Raw genomic sequence first — 20,217 nt, forward strand, 5'->3', positions numbered from 1 at the left:
GCCACCATGGACTCAGATCCTGCAGTGCCAGACGTGTCCCACTGCTTAAGCCAGTACATGTCCGGGCCCGTCTGAAGTTTGCTAGAGAGCATTTGGATGATCCAGAGGAGTTTTGGGAGAATGTCCTATGGTCTGATGAAACCAAACTGGAACTGTTTGGTAGAAACACAACTTGTCGTGTTTGGAGGAAAAAGAATACTGAGTTGCATCCATCAAACACCATACCTACTGTAAAGCATGGTGGTGGAAACATCATGCTTTGGGGCTGTTTCTCTGCAAAGGGGCCAGGACGACTGATCCGGGTACATGAAAGAATGAATGGGGCCATGTATCGTGAGATTTTGAGTGCAAACCTCCTTCCATCAGCAAGGGCATTGAAGACGAAACGTGGCTGGGTCTTTCAACATGACAATGATCCAAAGCACACCGCCAGGGCAACGAAGGAGTGGCTTCGTAAGAAGCATTTCAAGGTCCTGGAGTGGCCTAGCCAGTCTCCAGATCTCAACTCTATAGAAAACTTTTGGAGGGAGTTGAAAGTCCGAGTTGCCAAGCGAAAAGCCAAAAACATCACTGCTCTAGAGGAGATCTGCATGGAGGAATGGGCCAACATACCAACAACAGTGTGTGGCAACCTTGTGAAGACTTACAGAAAACGTTTGACCTCTGTCATTGCCAACAAAGGATATATTACAAAGTATTGAGATGAAATTTTGTTTCTGACCAAATACTTATTTTCCACCATAATATGCAAATAAAATGTTAAAAAAACAGACAATGTGATTTTCTGGATTTTTTTTTCTTAGTTTGTCTCCCATAGTTGAGGTCTACCTATGATGTAAATTACAGACGCCTCTCATCTTTTTAAGTGGTGGAACTTGCACTATTGCTGACTGACTAAATACTTTTTTGCCCCACTGTATATTACCTCCACATTGTCCACCTTAATGAGTTACACCTGCCACTCTGTCATTATCAGCTATAACCGCCACACCATCCACACTTATGAGCCATGGCTTATACCATGGCTATACTCTCTAGTTTTGCCTTACACTCTGTGTATCTCCACACTGCACCCCCATAATGCTAACCTCTCTCCACACTGTACCCACATTTTACGCTGCCCCCTCTCAATATCCGTTATGTGCCCCTTTTCATACTATGCCCTTATGCTGCCCACCAAATTGTCCTTTACAAACTGTTTGTCCCTCACACACTGTTCCCCTACACAATATGATGGACAACACAGTTGCCCATATAGTGTGATATCCACAACATCCCTCCAATATACACTATGATGTCCACCACAGCCCCCCAATATACAGTATTATGTCCCCCGAAGGCCCCTATATAGTTTAATTGCCCTCCACATATCCTATATAGTATTATGTCCCCAACAGCTTCCAGTATAATGTCACACACAGTCTCTAATATATTATGATGTCCCCCATGGGCAGCCCCTCACATCACCCATGGGCAGCCCCTCATACATCCCCCATGGCCAGCCCCTCGTATGATCCCCATGGCCAGCCCCTCATGTTCCCCATTCATTGACAAAATATCAGGGGGAAAAAAGGCTTATACTCACCTATACTTATACTCACTTCCTGTACATCAGTGGGCACTGGATGGCACCATCCGACTTCCACTGCGTGCTCTCTCTCCAGCAGTGCATTGGACAGAAGTGGCCTGCATTCTGCTGGTGTTCCTGGCAGGGAGCTGATTACAGCTCCTCTGCTCCTGTCCCTGGTGGCACAGTGCTCACATCGATTGTATTTGCATATGACAAAAGCAAATACAATTGAGTGCAGGGAGGGAGCAATGGCTGTTGCTCAGGGCAGAGAGGGGTGAGTGGTGTCAGTGACTGACACTGCTTTTCTGTGTGTGCCCTTTTCTGTGCTGAATGTCTGCTGCTTGAAGAAGATGCTGGGCAGCCACAGGCCTTCAGCCATGTCACTTTTTTTTTCCATCGTCATACAGATCTAACAACACCCACTTGGAGTTAAAAAAAAAAAAATTAGGTTCCAAATACTTTCATTTCTAATATGTTCACAACAGAGAAGAAAAATTAAAAAAACCCTACTTTTTTCTGCTTTGCAGCACAACTATAACATTGTGTGTCCAATTCAACATCAGAACCTTTGTGACATTTTCTTTTTAAAGGGAATCTGTCACCCCGGGACCTATTAATATGGGCTTTCTGGTAACAGAAATGTTAAACTAGTCCTACCTGTATGCCTCATATTAGTGGTCTTGTTGTTAAAAAATGTTATATTCTGTGTTTATGCTAATGGAAGAAATCCCTGCCTTCTGTCTTCATTGTAATACTACCCCCATCCCATGCACGTCAGTTATGGCCCCAGAATCCCACGTCTGTGCCCTGCAATCCCTCCAGAATACGTACCTCTTCCTCCCTTCTGTGGGCAGTGCATTCAGGGATCTTCTACACAGTCACGTATTTTTTGTACTCCTCTCACTCCATTTCCTCCCGTAGAAATTTGGAACATTTATGTGACTTTTTAAAGGGGTTGTCCAGGACAATTTGTTTTTGCGCTAAGAACTGACAGGCAGGTAGTTTTTAACTACCAGCCTATTGTTCCCAGCTCTGTCGACTTGACATCACCAGTAGCCACAGGAATGGTCCGTGACCGCTCTGAGCTGCAGAGATTGGGGCCGGGCAGAACAGACAGGTAGTTGGCAATTACCTTCCTGTAAGTCTTCAATAACCCCTTTATCGGATTTACGAGTTCTTGTTGTAAAAAGTCACAAAAACTGGTTAAAGACAAAAAAAAGAGCACTATACAGAAAGAGAAAAGGGTTTTCAATAAATTGCAAGTGATGAATTGGGCTGTGTGTATATATTACCTAAGTCTAATCTACTACGTTTTGTGCCTCTAAGTGACACGAAGTGCAAAATGTGTGCAATTCTTACCACTACATCCCTATCTTACTTGATCCTGTGTTGACCAATATCACAATTTGAAAGGTGAAATGCTCTGCACTTTGCATCCTTCACCCTTTACGGCACACCTCATTAGACTTTTTGGCAGCTTGCAGTAATCGAAATCTTTAATCAGGCAAGTGAAATCTTTCTAGTTAACATTAGCCATGTTTCTTCCCTCAGCCGCCTAAAAAAAAAAATCAAGATTTGGAGGCAGACCCCTGTAAGTACAATATGGAATTTGTTGAGGATTATGTAAAAAAAGTAGCAACATAATTAATGAAGTTGTATATCCAACATAGATTGTGACATGATCTTTGCCTTTGTGAATGGCTTGCTGCTTAATAATCTAGGTTTCATTTTTGTGCTATAGGGGAGCACATTGACTACTGCGGATATGCCGTTCTTCCAATGGCTATTGAACAGGATATTTTAGCCGCTGTGCAACCTGTTGACTCTCGTATTTTGCACTTGTCCAATACAAATCCAACGTATTTGTAAGTATTTTTCCTTCCATCCTTACTATAACGACCTTTTAAACTTGAAGTTCTCCATAGACTGTATTATTTACTTCTGAAAATGCCTGTTAATGTAACATCATTCCATTAGTCAGGTATAATCTATAGTTTGGATTTGTGTAATCTTCTGAGCCAACTTTACTGACCGTTTCCATGAGCAAGAAACATACCGTATATACTTGAGTATAAGCCGACTCGAGTATAAGACGACCCCCCTAATTTTGCCACAAATAACTGGGAAAACTTAATGACTCGAGTATAAGCCTAGGGTGGAAAATGCAGCAGCTACTGGTATATTTCAAAAATAAAAATAGATACCAATAAAAGTAAAATTAATTGAGACATCAGTAGGTTGTGTTTTTGAATATCCATATTGAATCAGGAGCCCCATATAATGCTCCATACAGTTCATGATGGCCCCATAAGATGCTCCATACAAAATACTCCCCATACAATGCTCCATACAGTTCATGATGGCCCCATAAGATGCTCCATACAAAATACGCCCCATATAATGCTCCATACAGTTTATGATTGGCTCCATAAGATACTCCATATTAATATATGCCCTATATAATGCTGCACACATGCTGATTATGGCCCCATAAGATGCTCCAGAGATATTTGCCCCATATAATGCTGCACATGGCCCCATACAGATATTTGCCACATATAATGCTGCACATAGCCCTATAAGATGCTCCATACAGACAATTGCCCCATATAGTGTTGCACATGGCCCCATAAGATGCTCCATACAGATATTGGCCCCATATAATGCTGCACATAGCCCCATAAGATGCTCCATACAGATATTTGCCCCATATAATGCTGCACATGGCCCCATACAGATATTTGCCCCATATAATGCTGCACATAGCCCTATAAGATGCTCCATACAGACAATTGCCCCATATAGTGCTGCACATGGCCCCATAAGATGCTCCATACAGATAATTGCCCCATATAATGCTGCACATAGCCCTATAAGATGCTCCATACAGATAATTGCCCCATATAGTGCTGCACATGGCCCCATAAGATGCTCCATACAGATAATTGCCCCATATAATGCTGCACAAATGCTGATTATGGCCCCATAAGATGCTCCATACAGATATTTTCCCCATATAATGCTGCACATGGCCCCATACAGATATTTGCCCCATATAATGCTGCATATAGCCCCATAAGATGCTCCATACAGATATTTGCCCCATATAACGCTGCACATGGCCCCATAAGATGCTCCATACAGATTATTGCCCCATATAATGCTGCACATGGCCCCATAAGATGCTCCATACAGATAATTTCCCTATATAACGCTGCACTTGGCCCCATAAGATGCTCCATACAGATATTTGCCCCATATGCTGTTGCTGCGATTAAAAAAATAAAAAATCACATACTCACCTCTCATGCCCCCGGCACTTGCTATATTCACCTGCTCCCCGTTACACCGCTGACCGCCGCTGCGTCTTCTCCGTCCTGTGCACTGACGTTCAGGCAGAGGGCGGCGCGCACTAATCGCGTCACCGCGCCCTCTGACCTGAGCGTCACTGCAGAGGACGCGGAAGACGCAGCGGCGCCGACGGTGGAACGGGGAGCAGGTGAATATAGCACACTGCGTTATACTCACCTGCTCCTGGCGCGGTCCCTGCATGTCTTTTCCCCGTCGCCGGGAGCTTCTTCCTGTAGTGAGCGGTCACATGGTACCGCTCATTACAGTAATGAATATGCGGCTCCACCCCTATGGGAGTGGAGTGGGGTCCATGTTCATTAGTGTAATTAGCGGTACCATGTGACTGCTCACTACAGGAACAAGCTGCCGGCGCCGGGGAAAAGACGTGCAGGGACCGCTCTAGGAGCAGGTGAGTATTATTACACAGCTCCGCTCCCCCTCCCCTGCCGACCCCTGCGTATGACTTGAGTATAAGCCAAGAGGGTTACTTTCAGCCCAAAAAAGTGGGTTGAAAATCCCAGCTTATACTCGAGTATATACGGTATTTCACAATATGATCCTAACCATCAGTAAGAAAAGCTGGATGAGCATTCCTCTCTTGTTTTTCCCGGAACCTACATTATTTTATATGAAATTGCCCTGCTGAAATAAATTACAGCTCATAGTCAACAACAAAATATTGATTTAAAACTGAATACCTACCAAATATGTGAACTTTGTTATTCCTTCATATTGTCATGCATATCATCCTTATTTTTCTCTTACCCCCATGACGGCACCACGGAGAGAGGGATCCGCCCTCAGGGACAGGAAACCTACAGGTGAAAAAGGCGGTACCTCTCTCCCACATCAGTTCGGTTTCCTGTCCCTGTCGGGGAACCTGCAGCATGATCGTCGTGGGATGCCGGGGGTCCATTGCTTCGATTACTGGCAGCGGGGGGCCCTGCTTCGGACGCAGTGGATATCCCTTCCCCGAAGGCCACGATCCCAGGGTCGGCGGGCCTTGTGCGTGAGCGGGGGAGAAGCAGTGAAGAAAGACCCAGTCTGCTCCTCCCCATAAAAAAGTTTAGCAGCCGGTAATAGGTGACGGCGGTCACCTGGTGTCTTACCGCCGGTTTTTCCTGCTGGAGTGGTGCTCCCTCTGGTGTGGAGTGAGCCTGTAATCCCAGGAGGGGCTGGTCGGGGGCGGTGATGGCGGCATGGCGATCTGGCAGGCGATGGAATAGCCGAGCTCCGTCCAGGAAGCAAGATGCCGGAGGAATGAGCGCGCGCAGGCGCCTACTGGCCGCAAAGCATTATGGTATTCCGAGAATGCTCGGCGGCGGGGGTCACTTCTGGGGCGGCGCATGGCATCTCTGGGTAATAGATGCAGCGGTGCGCCACCCCGCTTATGGATAAAAGAAGCAGAATCCAGCATGGCGAGTGCTCAGCAAATTGTCTTATCACGAGTGAGAAGGAGCAACCGGCAGAAGAAATTTTGCAGTCCCCGCCGAAAAAGCGCCAACCGCAGCAACGTCAGCAGCAGCAGCATCACTAGCAGCGGCGACAGCATGACACTCCTTCCCAGCGTCGCAGCTCGGGATCTCAACGTAGCAGAGGCTCGGGTGGATCCGGAAGACCAGTAACGGTTCAAGTCGAGGAAGCTACTCCTATGCCAGAACCGGTATCCCCTTTAAATTAGGAGGGTAAGTGATCTTCGTGAATGCTCATTTTCTAAAAAGAGGTTTTTATTCTGTTTTCCTTAGGGGAAGAAGTGTAAAATGAAAACCAGGCACAGTATGTCCGATCTGCTCTGTAGAACTGCCCGCTACGTGGGTAAAAAAACTCTCTGCCATATGCATAGAAAATACCATTTCAGAAGAGTCCCCAAGATTCGTATCTGACTTAAAACAATTAATTAAGTCCCAGGTAAAGGATGCGTTAAAAAGTGCCAAAGGTTTAAAAAGGAAACACAGGTCTAAACATAGATCCCTGGAGCCAAGTTCCAGCGAAGAAGATAGCGATTCCTCTAATTCAGACAGTTCGCTCTCCTCTCTATCATCCTCTTCCTCCTCGGAGGGGGGCCGCAATTGCTTTCCCATTGATGAGACAGACGCTTTAGTAAAAGCGGTAAGAACAACTATGGGACTAGTACAGACCAAATCCCAAAAAAACGCGCAAGACTTTGTTTAGCGGTCTAGAACAAAGGAAAGGAAGGGTGTTTCCAGTAAATGATAAAATACATGCCCTAATAAAAAAAGAGTGAAAAAGGCCAGACAAAAAAGTCCTCTTAACCCCGAAAAGGAAATATCCTTTTGACGACCCGCCCTTTTCTTCCTGGAGTAAGGTGCCAAAACTAGATGTCGCCATTGCAAAAGCATCGAAAAAATTTGCTTTACCTTTCGAAGATCTCATAGATCACATAGATCTCAGGAGATTTCATTACCCTCTTTGTGTCCAAATCCCAGAAATAGGAAAGAGGAACATCTACACACACTAGACGTTAAAAGATGTTTAGTCCAATATCTAGCGGCCACAAGAGACTATAGGAAAGATAGGGCTCTGTTTGTGTGTTTTCAGGATCCAAATAAAGGGCATAAAGTATCGAAGGCCACACTTGCGAGATGGATAAGGGATACCATCTTCCTCTCGTATTCGTCAAGTAATGAAGCCATTCCAGAGGAAGTCAGAGCTCATTCAACCAGATCGGTGGCGACCTCCTGGGCAGAGAGAGAGCAGGAGCATCAATTGAATAGATATGTAGGTCGTCTCCTTCCACATTTTTTAAGCACTACCAACTAGACCTGACTCCCTCTTCAGACCTCACCTTTGGCAGAAGGGTGCTAGAGGCAGTGGTCCCTCCCTAATGTACATCTATGAAATTCTCTCCGTGGTGCCGTCATGGGGGTAAGAGAATATTGTAGTTACTTACCGATAACGGTATTTCTCTGATCCCATGACCGCACCTGTACATTCCCTCCCTTCACGTGTGAGTGTGAACACTAGAGTTAGTCTTAGTACTTAGTCACGCGTTGCCTCTAATAAGTTAAAGTAAACATTTTGTTTGATAACATTTAAGTTACAGCTTAAGTTCTGTTACGGCTCTGTAAACCAACTGATGTGGGAGAGAGGTACCGCCTTTTTCACCTGTAGTTTTCCTGTCCCTGAGGCCGGATACCTCTCTCCGTGGTGCCGTCATGGGATCAGAGAAATACTGTTATCGGTAAGTAACTACGATATTTCTTTCTTTGTTGAGTAGTGGGCATGCAGGGAAGACATGGTGGGGGGGATTTGCCCGTGCACTCTATGAAGGGAGCATCATTCCTTCAGTGGAGCATGCAACAGAATCTTTTAAGTCTTTATTACACTACCATAGAATTCGGGCGAGTACTATACGAGAAAAGATTGCATAGCACTCGGACCAGTGTTAATCTATGGGGCAGCTCACATCACCATTTATTTTCTCGGGCGTATTCAGCGTGCATGTAAAATCGTAGCATGCTGCGATTGTCACCGAGACTCGGCCGAGACTTGCTTATGCAAGAAAGAAAATCGCATAGCACTCGGACCTTTCGAGTGCTGTCCGATTTTTATGCACCGGTGTCCTTTGAAAAGCCGCAATTCACGTGACGCATACAGTAAAATCACACTGACAGGTTAGAATAGAATAGATATATACACATAGAATATAGAGATATAGATGTCAGTGGTACACAAATGTATACCGTATATACTCATGTATAAGCCAAGCTTTTCAGCACATTTTTTTGTGCTGAAAATGCACCCCCTCGGCTTATACATGAGTCATTGTCCCAGAAAGACGGCGGGGAGGGGGAACGGCGGAGCAGTGGGTCACAGAGGCAGGAGCCGGCAGCTGCAGCTAAAACCTGTACCTGCTACTAAAGAGAAATTAATGTTCACTGCACTGGAAATAAATATTCATTTCTCTTATAGCGCGAACAGTTACAGCCGCAGCCCCCAGCTTCCAGGACACATCCTACTTGCCTTCCCTGGGTGCCCTCGTTGCATCTCGTTCCAGCTCCATCAGCTCCTCTGTCCGAGCAATCACATGGCCCCACTCATTAGGGTAATGAATATTCATCTCTCTCCACTCCCATAGGCGTGGAGTGAATATTCATTACCTCCACAGTGGTGGAGGTGCAGTGAGGGCGCGCAGGGAAGGTAAGTAAGATGTGTGTTTTTTTTTTTATAGGAATCGTGCATACAAGGATAGGGGCTAAGGAGCCATGCATACAAGCACTGGGATAAGGAGCCATGTTTACAAGGACAGGGATGAGGAACCATGCATTCAAAGACTGGATGGGGAGCCATGTATACAAGGACAGGGATGAGGAGCCATGCATACAAGGACAGGGATGCGCAGTCATGTATACCAGGATAGGGATGACAATGCATAAACGGCTTATACTCTAGTCCATAAGTCAGTATATAAGGCATATGTATTTATATTGCATGGACAGATAGAAGAAAAGCTAGCAATTCTTGTGCCGTGTACTGTAAAGTATCTGCAGGAACCGACAGGATAGAAGGGATGGATTATATACATTAAATACAAATAGGATTGGTAGATATATCGATGTCAGTGACCAATGCAATTAGTACAGTGTGTTCAGCTTATTGAACGTGTATTTATTTAATAAACGTTTATTTTTCAGAAAAAAATAGCTTGGGCTCCCTCTCAATTTTTGTAACCAGCAGAGGGAAAGCCAACAGCTGGGGGCCGATATTGATAGACTGGGAAGGGGGTAATACCCATGGATCTTCCCAGGCTATTAATATCAGCTTCCAACTGTATACTTAGCCTATACTGACTATTAAAATGGGGGACCCGAAAAAAAAATGACATAGGGTCCCCCTATAATTAATAACCTTCAAAGGCTATGACGAAAGCTGTGGGATGATAATAATAGCCTAGTAAGGGGCCATGGATACTGGTCCCCTCAGGCTAAAAACATCAGCTCTCAGCCGGCCCAGAAAAGGCGCTTCTCTAAGAAGCGCCAATTCTGGCATTTAGCATTGCTCTTCCCACTTGCCCTGTAGCGGTGGCAAGTGGGGTGATAGTTGAGGGAGTTGATGTCACCTTTATATTGTTAGGTGGACATCAAGCCCCGAGGTTAGTAATGGAAAGGTGTCAATAAGACGCCCCCATTACTAACCCCATAGTCACATTGTAAGAAAACACAGACACCCAGAAAAAAGTCCTTTAATTGTAAGAAAGACACAGACTCCTTTAATATTCTTAATTAAACCATACTTACGACCTCGCCCATTCCCCCAATGCCATCGTCATCTGTAAAAGAAACAAGCCACAATATTCCTCACCTATCCGCAGAGATGCTGCTAATCCATTTGTCCCACGACGGGTCCAGCTCTGCTACATCTAGATGGCAGGGGGGTGATTTGAACTTCTGTGGCTTTTTTTTTCATATTTTTAAAAACTTTATTTTTTCTACTTTTTGCTTTATTTAATAGTCCCCTTAGGAGACTTGAAGCTGCGATTGTCTGATCGCCTGTGCTATACATAGCAGGGCTTCAGTACTGTTATGTTTATATATTACTCGATCCCTAAGGCCTATCTATGGCCGCTTCTCTTCACTTCCTTTGTAAGAGACTGACACCCGGAAGAAGTGAGCGCTGCTGCTGCTCTGACTTTTTCCAAATGTCAATTACATCAGAAGGAAGTGAGAGTTAAATGGCCACTGATGGGCTGCAGGGCTCAAGCGAGCCCTGCAGCCCATCACTGGAACGGCGCCAGCACCAGAAAGAATAGCTGTTATCATTTTATGAACGAGTTTGAGTCGTGGACAACCCTTTTAAGTTCTTTTGTACATATCCCTGGTATTAGTGGTTGATGAGCTGTTGTCACTGGTGTTATTTGTACTCTGTATATGGGGACCTGCAGATGTACAAGTATATAGTGGTCATTGCTACCTTCACCTCTCATGGTATAAAATTACTAAATGTAATAAATATATTGGGCACCTCTCCGAAACCGTCTATACAAGCAGTAAGCATGACACATGACAAAACTGCATATTGTCCCAAAAATGCAAATGTAATTTCTAGTCATAATTTTCATTTTCTTCTTTATGGTCCTGTGAGGCAGATACATCTACAACTAAGATATGCTGTCTGCATTTACTAACATTTGTGAGAGAACGGGTCATTCTAAAGAGCTCACTTATACCAGAGTGGTCTTGTAATAGGATGTCATTCTTAATGATTTAGAGATGATCTGCAAAGAGGAGTGGACCAAAATTCCTCCTGACATGTGCGCAAGCCTCATCATCAACTACAAAAAACATCTGACTGCTGTGCTTACCAACAAGGGTTTTTCCACCAAGTTTTAAGTCTTGTTTGCCAGAGGGATCGCATACTTATTTCTCACTGCAAAATGCAAATAAATTTATAAAATTTTATACAGTGTGATTTTCTGGAAATGTTTAATATTCTATCTCTCAAGGTCAAAATTAACCTACATTTAAAATTTATAGACTGTTCATGTCTTTGTCACTGGGCAAACTTACAAAGCCAGCAAGGCATCAAATACATATTTCCCCCTGTTTATTCATGTGAATAATTATTTTATAGGGTATAGGAAACAATAATAATAATAATAATAATTATAATACTTAGATGGCAACCCAAAACACAAACGCAAACCAAGGAAAAGCACCAAAAATGGTAATAAGCCCACAAGTAAAGTCATGTGTATAAAAGTATGCCTTCATTCCAGTAGGAGAAGACCTCATATGGGAAGGCTTTTATCACACTACTGGGCTTATAGTTTTGCATATTTGGCATTGTATGATTTGCATCATATGTTAGCATACCTTCTAGTTTCCATACTTAGTCCATTTTTTGCCCCATTCTTTCCACTTCTTTTATTCAGGACTCCTTTTTTACTGCTGGACTCTGTGATATTTTTTTATAGGTCCCCAATACGCAGGTAAATGTCCCCAATAGGTAGCATAGGTCCCTAATAGACAGGTAAATGTCCCCAATAGGCATTATAGGTCCCCAATACGCAGGTAAATGTCCCCAATTGGCAGTATATGTCCCCGACAGGCAGGTAAATGTCTCCAATAGGCAGTATAGGTCCCCGACAGGCAATGAAATGTCCCCAATAGGCAGTATACGTCCTCGACAGCCAGGTAAATGTCCCCAATAGGCATTATAGGTCCCCAATAGGCAGGTAAATGACCCCAATAGGCAGTATAGGTCCCCGACAGGCAGGTAAATGTCTCCAATAGGCAGTATAGGTCCCCGACAGGCAATGAAATGTCCCCAATAGGCAGTATACGTCCTCGACAGCCAGGTAAATGTCCCCAATAGGCATTATAGGTCCCCAATAGGCAGGTCAGTGTCCCCAATAGGCAACATAGGTCCCCATTTGGCATGATAGACCGGATCCGGCTTTAAAAACCTATGTCCCCCGCTGCTCTGAAGAGGCGCCTGCTCGACTCCGTCTTCTTCTGGAACAGGAGGTGTGACGTCATCTGGCCACGTCTGTGCTGCATACGGAGGGCCGTGTATCGCCTTTCCTCGCCGCCTCATCTTCCCCCCGCGATTACGGGGACCGCTGGCATTGATCTGTAGTGAAGTTCAATGTCGGCTGGGCCCAGGGGCCCGATAAATGTCTTTGGTGGGCCACATGTGGCCTGTAGGCCGTAGTTTGAGGACTCCTGATTTAGATGCTGTAATCAGAATTGGTGTTCTCTTCAATCCCGGACATTGTAGCAGTAGCTTGCCTTTATATTATATTTGGCTTTTGGTGCAACTGAAGACAAATATGCAGCAAATATTTCATAGTTTTGTAGCTTAAAGATTGAAAATAGTCACAAAGCCATACAGTTCAACCTATAATCTGACATATTGACCCACTGGAAGGCAGAAATCCTATGAAGCCAATACTAATTGCTCCATATTAATGAAAAAATGTCCTTCCCAACTCCACATACGGCAATCGGACTAGTTTCTTAGATCAGTGTCCTGTCACAGAATTTAATACCTGTAATATTATAGTTTTCAAGAAAGGCTTCCAGGCCCTCCTTGTACTTTTTTAGTGAATCAACCATTACAATATCATGTGGTAGAGAGTTCCATAATCTTACTGCTCTTACAGTAAGGACTCGTGCAGACATGGACTGCAATGCATGGACTGCCCGCAGGTCTCCCAACCAGAGCATGACAGCTTCATATAGTTCTATGAGGCTTGGGTTGGAAGTGCAAGGACGCTCCATGCATTGCAGTCCATGCTTGGGCCAATTTGCATGCACGTCTGCATGAGCCCTAAAACATCTATGATGATCATTAAACCTTCTTTCCTCTAGACATAGAGGATGCCCCCTTGTCATCATTGTCACTTGTAGAAGCGTTTCTACACACGAAACAACTGTTGTCCACATGTATCCCTCTAACTCCTTGGCAATGAGTTGTGTTTTTTTTCTAAACTAGATAATTTTAGTTAAACATTCTTTTTTATTCCCAATATAATACAATTGTCATGATAATGTATTCCAACTAAGAACCCACCCAAATCCAGACTCGGACAGCAATGAGGTTTTGTTAACTGTGGCTTAATAAAAGTACTTTTTATAGATGGCTCGTGCAACTTTTTTTACATTGAATGGAACTTTGGGACTATTATATTTCAGTAGAGCACCACGAGGTCCACGGTCGTTGTATGGTGAATATTTCAGTAGAGCACCTTGAGGCCCACTGTCGTTGTATGGTGAATATTTCAGTAGAGCACCACGAGGTCCACGGTCGTTGTATGGTGAATATTTCAGTAGACCACTACGAGGTCCACGGTCGTTGTATGGTGAATATTTCAGTAGAGCACCACGAGGTCCACGGTCATTGTATGGTGAATATTTCAGTAGAGCACCAGAGGTCCACGGTCGTTGTATGGTGAATATTTCAGTAGAGCACCACGAGGTCCACGGTCGTTGTATGGTGAATATTTCAGTAGAGCACCACGAGGTCCACGGTCGTTGTATGGTGAATATTTCAGTAGAGCACCACGAGGTCCACGGTCATTGTATGGTGAATATTTCAGTAGAGCACCACGAGGTCCACGGTCGTTGTATGGTGAATCCTGGATTCTTTTATCCATCAGCAATTATACTGCGCCAAGTGATCCCTTTTTTCTGTTCAGTTTCCATTATTGCCATAGTTGCAGGCGTAGGTGTAAAAAAAAAAAAAAAATTAAAAGATCTCTATATTGTCCTTTCTTATATTTGAACATTATAGGAAAGTTGCCCCTTAGATTTCATTTCTCCAGCCTGTCTTGGTATTGCATTGCACACAATCCGCTAATAACTTTGATCGCTGGAGCCCAAAGACTGCGTTGCAAAAAGTGTTTTAAAAAAACAAAAAATGGTAAAAGTTTTTTGTTGTTGCAAAACTAATAAAATATAAATGTATAACGCAATACAAATGTGTAACGTCACAGATGGATCTACAATATCGGCAACCCCATGTTTTCTGTGCACTGCCCAGCATGGTATGGCTGCAGCCACTTTTTACTCTAGACCTCTGTGCATTTCTGAATTCCTTTTATTTGTCCCATCCTCTTTACATTCAGTTTAGATTGCTAAAGCTTTGCAATCATATGTTCCAATTTGAGGTTAAATTAGGAATTTTTTGATGAAATGATTGCAGTGTATCCATGTGCTGTGCTTTCCTTTATGTTGATAATAGTTGTCTTATTACATTATTGTTGGCATTTTACAGACCACAGCTAGTGTGCGTTCAGGTGCCCCAAGCCTAACCCCAGGCATATGGAGGATGAGCTAGTTTATTGCCAATAATATCTTAATCCACAGAGTGCATAAATTCCAGTAATGTTCCAATTTAGTCTTTTGGTTTTCTCTGAACATCTTTTATTGAGTGGCTTTATTGATTCAATAGGATGAGATAAGTGGAATGCTCAGCTAACATGGTCCAGATTTCCAGACGTTTTAAAATCCAGCATTAACAGCATTGTTATACTGCGCTGATTATGTTAGACATTAAAATAGTTTGCTTAACGAATTAGGACATGTAATGTCAAATTAAGTCTTTTTGGTTTTCTCTTTTATTCTAATGTGTATGTTTTTTTTTTTAGACTAAGTTCCCATGGTGCGAAAACAGCAAAAGAGAAAATTTGCTGCTTTTTAAGGTGCAACAAAGAAATCTCATGCAGTTACTGCAAAATATGTCCAGTGTGGAAACTGACAGGAGCGCAGATGTCAAAGAATGGGTGAAATGTGCGGCTTCACCACACTTTTTGTCAGTGATGCCCACAGCAATATACACCTCTGCTGGTATTACTGGTGGACCTCTGCTTCCGGAGGGCCACAGCAAATACGTTCCGTGGGAACTTAGCCTTATCGATTCTTGGGAGCTGCTATATCGCACATACACACTCCCATCACTTATTATCTACACAGACTCTACTGCAGGCTTCAAAGTATGATAACTGAAATATCTAGGAGTCTATTGACAGAGGAACATCATAGGTTACTACTGTCTTCAAGAAGTGATGGAGTGCAGACCCTCAGGGAGTGACAGGAGAGATGCATACTTTATAGCCGAGATGCATATAAAGCCTTAACTGTGTGTACAATGTTTCAATGCTGCCATTTCTAGGCCTTCAGCAGCATTAGAGAAATATCATTAACATTACACATAATTGGACTCCTAATTTAAAATATTCTGTCCCAATCTGCATAGATAAGCAAATGAGAATGCTACAAAATAACCTTAATAGTTTCGGCCTACTATGACTTCTCTAGTAGTCAATGGGAATGCTGGAATGTTTGGACGACTGTCGATCGGTAAATATGCTTTTCAGTCATTTAATTTTTGGTGTTTTCAAGGCTGTTTCGGCAAAGTCTACCAAAATGGCAACCCTGCCTGCTCGTCTAATTCATGATGGGCTGCGGTGTAACTTATGCCACAAATCTTACTACAGTTACCGAGCAGGAGACACAACACAAGTAGTGCCAAAGAACCTGAAGACCCACCTCTTCTGACAAGCCTACAACCTGCAGTAACCACCGATCGACCAAACCGCTGCATGACCAGCTCTATCCTCACCTACTGTATCCTCACCCATCCCTTGTAGATTGTGAGCCTTCGCGGGCAGGATCCTCACTCCTCCTATACCAGTTATGACTTGTATTGTTTAAGATTATTGTACTTGTTTTTATTATGTACACCCCTCCTCACATGTAGAGCGTCATGGATTAAATGGCGCTATAACAATAAATAATAATAATAATTCTTGATGAATTGGGGGCCTAAAATTGTATGTGTTTTAGTCAAAACTGAAAAAAAAAATATGTTTGTAATTAAAACCTTATTGTCACCATCACCACTACAGATTCTTTTGTGATTTTATAAGGTTGTGCCACTTATGAATGGCATGTGCTTGATAACTGAATGTTATAGTGTAGAGCTGGCACGACAGGCACTGCAAAGATATAGTATTGCTGAATGCCAGCCTTGCTTTTTGATATTGCTCTTTCTTCAAGCAAAGAATCGTAATATGATCTTATCAGATGTTCCTTCAATCCAGTCTGGCTTGGTGCACTCATTATTATACACCGTGTGGTCTGTAGATATTTCGAGCGGATATAGCTCGTCTCTATATTTTTAATGCAAGTATACTATGTATAAAAAATGTCCTGTTCAACTCTGTTTTTACATTCTTTGCAGTTCTGTTATTTAAAAACCTTATTTTTTATCACAAAATTTGGAAAAAAATTTAAAAAAGAGAAATCACAAAATACCTGCCTTTGTTTTATTTGACAAACATTACGTCTCCAATTTCCATCTTTCAGCTAAAACACATATTTTTCTTGACTGTCTTACCCTATTTTGCCAGGATGTGGCAGCCAAGAGCTATCAAATGGTCCAGTTTCATGATTGTAACTTTTTCTTCTCTTTATAGGGACTTTTCCTTAGATTTCAGTGATGTTCAGATTAATAAGACAAAACCCTTGTGGCACAGTTACTTTCTGTGTGGACTGAAAGGAATTCAGGTAAATAATATTATGAAGGATGCAATCGTTTCTTCTGTTCAGAAGTCTACTCGCATATACTTTGAGGATTATAATGATAATGATACACTTACTGTTATTTCTGCACGTTTATCAAATATCATATGAATAGCTCACCATATAGGGGCAGTGCATGCACCCTGGTAACGCTGGAAGGAGTTAATAACATTAGAGAAGACTTCGTTCTATGGAGGCATCCTGCCTTAATAATGAGCAGACCTTCAGCCAGTCCGTCTGTGACATGTGCATGGGTAAACTCATTTAAAAGCAATTGTCAGTCAGCATCCTATGATTCAGCGATACAAATGACATCATGCCTAATAAGAAAGTACACTGATTAAATAACTGGAAAACATAGAGGTAATTGAGAAGTTGAGTTCATGCAAATCTAGGCTTTAATTTCCATGCTAGTCTTTTCAAAAGGAGGTCAAAAGCCTTGTAACATTCCTCTGATTGAAGATGACAACTCTAAAACTTAAGGAAAGATAAATTGCTGCAGCCCCCATCTATCACAGTGACATGAGTTCTGAATAACCCCGTCTTGTATTCTGGCAATAGTTTTCCAAGAATATATGATTGATCAGCATTTGCATTAATAATGTGCTTTGAAGAGATATTGCAAGCATGTTTTAGAGAAGAAAACCTGCAGTATGGTGTGGTTAATTTTTATCATTTAGATAGAAGATATAAGATTTTACTTAGGATTACTCTTATCTTTGCTTCTCCTACAAGCTGCAGCCCCACGGCACTACCAATGCAGAGCTGCCTCCTATAACAGCCTCTGGAGTGCACAGGTTCGGGTCAGCAGTGAAACTGTGCTGTTGGTCTGAGCTGTCACTCAATCAGCAGTGCCTTACAGCAATCAGGAGCTGGGGAGCGCTGTGCTCCTGATTCAGTGGCAGATTGCCTGTATACCATTGGCAGTGCAGTGACACTGAATCCCACAAGAGAAGCAAAGTAGGAGGTCTTATGAGGACTGGTGGTTATGATTGGGGAGGTATCACAAGATTCGGTCAGATGTACAGTATTGAGGCAGATTATGGACAATATTTAACAATATTTAAAGGGAACAGGTCATTACGATTTAATATGTTAAAATAAAGGTATGGTCATAATGGATCTTTTATATTGATTTCATGCATACCTGTAGGACATAAATCCACATCCTGGTTATTGTTTAATTCACATTAGAAGTTTTCATACAATGTCCTCTTCGTGCATTGGGCAGGACTTTGGGGCAGAAATATGAGTAGGGTTTTAGGTTCTGCTGCTGCGGCTCCTCTGCGTTTGCCTATATTAAAGTTCATGCTAGCGCTGGCAGTGTTTGCGCACATTCATCTCCTAGTGGTCTTCAGCAAAATGGCAGCGTGGCGCATGCTCAGATTAACACCAGAATGTCTTCAGTGAAATGGCACCGGTGGTGGCGCATGCGCAGATTGAGACCTCTGCTCAATAAGGAGCCGAGATTTCAATCTGCGCACTCACCGCCACCGGTGCCATTTCACTGAAGAGCATCGGGAGATGAATGCACACAAGCGCCGCCAGTAGCAAGGGTGGCACTAGCACAAACTTTAATAATGGAGGCTTGTATAAACGCAGAAGGGATGTGGCAGAGCCGAAACCCCTACCCACAGTCCCGCCCCAAAGTCCTGCCCAATGCAAAGAGGCTATTGTACCATAACGCCTCGTGAATTAAACAAGAACCAGAATGCAGATTTCTTCCCTACAGGTATCAATTAAATGAATATAAAAGCACCAATATGACCATATTATTTTAGCATAATAAATCGTGATGACAGTTTCTCTTTAAAGGGGCATGTCTGCTAAGATATTTTTTTTCTTATATTACCAAGTGTAATGTGACTTTCATATGCAAAATAAAAATAATGAATTGGGGGTTTGTTTTTGTGGTATCATTTTTTAAAAATCCCTGTGTGTAAACTACTTCCTATCCAGTATCTTCAGCATCCTCCCTGCATTCACTAGTATCACAGTAGATAAGGAATCACTTTACAGCTCTCTGTCTGACCTAAAGTCTGACTTTAGGAGAAGATAGGGATGCCGAATGCATGAGCGCACCGCACCTCCCTGTGTAATTGTTACCTTATATCAGAGGTCCCCAACTCCAGTCCTCAAGGCCCACCAACAGGTCATGTTTTCAGGATTTCCTTTGCATTGCACAGGTGATGCAATTATTACCTGGGCAAGACTAAGGAAATCCTGAAAACATGACCTGTTGGTGGGCCTTGAGTACTGGAGTTGGGGACCTCTGCCTTATATAATGGAAGACGAGGGGCAGTGCGATAGTGGCTCTGGTAGGATGAGAATCACACACTCCTGCCCTCCAGGATACAGAGCGAGCTAACCGTCCTCGCCACATACTCCAGATTAGGGCCACGGCTCTTACTACTTGTCACAGCACAGTTCAGCATCGAATCTAACTAAAAAAAGCTTAGTTACTCTTTAGCATAAGTTAAACATCATCATTATTCGAAGGTGCATGCTGCTTAACAAATTTGCTGCATTTTGACCTGTCAAAGTGGCAGAAGATCTAGTTTTGCACAAGAAATGTGTGCTGTGTTCACTGATTTAACAAAAAAAAAAAGTCACACACTCAATTGCTGACAATTGTTTTGTTGGCGGTTTTCATTTTGTAGCATTTCATCGTAACTATTAGTGTTTGATGATTTTTAAGTCCCGCAGAGAAGTGAGGAAAGAAACTGAACTAATTGAGCACCATGCGCAGAGAACGCTGCATTTAAACAAAAGAAATGCCACGTATGCCATCTGCCTGCAGCATTTTTTGACCAAAAGTTACAAAAAATGTGAATCTAGCCTAAATTCTGTTGAAATTTAAAGAGAACCTTTCATCAATCTAGGGCTACCATTCATAATTAATAAAAAAAAGTGGGCAGCTCCACTTGGGTGGTGGATATCTGCACGTTTTTGTAAAATTCTTTCATAAATTTTCCCAAAATGGGTTGACTTTCTACCAAATTGGGTCCAAACTTCTGCTGTTGACGGACCCATTCAGAGAGGAATCTCACAGCCCTCCACAACTGCTTTCACGGTAAGGCCAGTCACGTTAGCTGATTACATGCGATAAGAGAGCATTCAATGTGATATGATAATGCCACTCGGATCCTGCTCTGCTGCGAGTGTGAGCCGAGTGCCTGTGCTCTGTGCTCCGATCACTCTCATAACAGGATTGGAGCACAGCGCCGGAGGAGACGGAGAAAGTAATTT

The 20,217-nt window shown here is 43.0% G+C and overlaps 1 protein-coding gene across 2 annotated transcripts in view; it reads left to right on the top strand.

The window, feature by feature from the left end:
* Positions 1-20,217, top strand: part of GALK2 (galactokinase 2) — a 507,611-nt gene that overhangs the window by 84,394 nt on the left and 403,000 nt on the right. For both annotated transcript variants that reach the window (XM_069766040.1, XM_069766041.1), the window contains exons 3-4: positions 3,312-3,435; positions 16,863-16,953. In XM_069766040.1, coding sequence (XP_069622141.1) covers positions 3,312-3,435; positions 16,863-16,953 — 215 coding nt within the window. The remainder of the gene's footprint in view (positions 1-3,311; positions 3,436-16,862; positions 16,954-20,217) is intronic.

Source organism: Ranitomeya imitator, chromosome 4, assembly GCF_032444005.1.
Source record: "Ranitomeya imitator isolate aRanImi1 chromosome 4, aRanImi1.pri, whole genome shotgun sequence".
Classification (NCBI taxonomy): domain Eukaryota; kingdom Metazoa; phylum Chordata; class Amphibia; order Anura; family Dendrobatidae; genus Ranitomeya; species Ranitomeya imitator.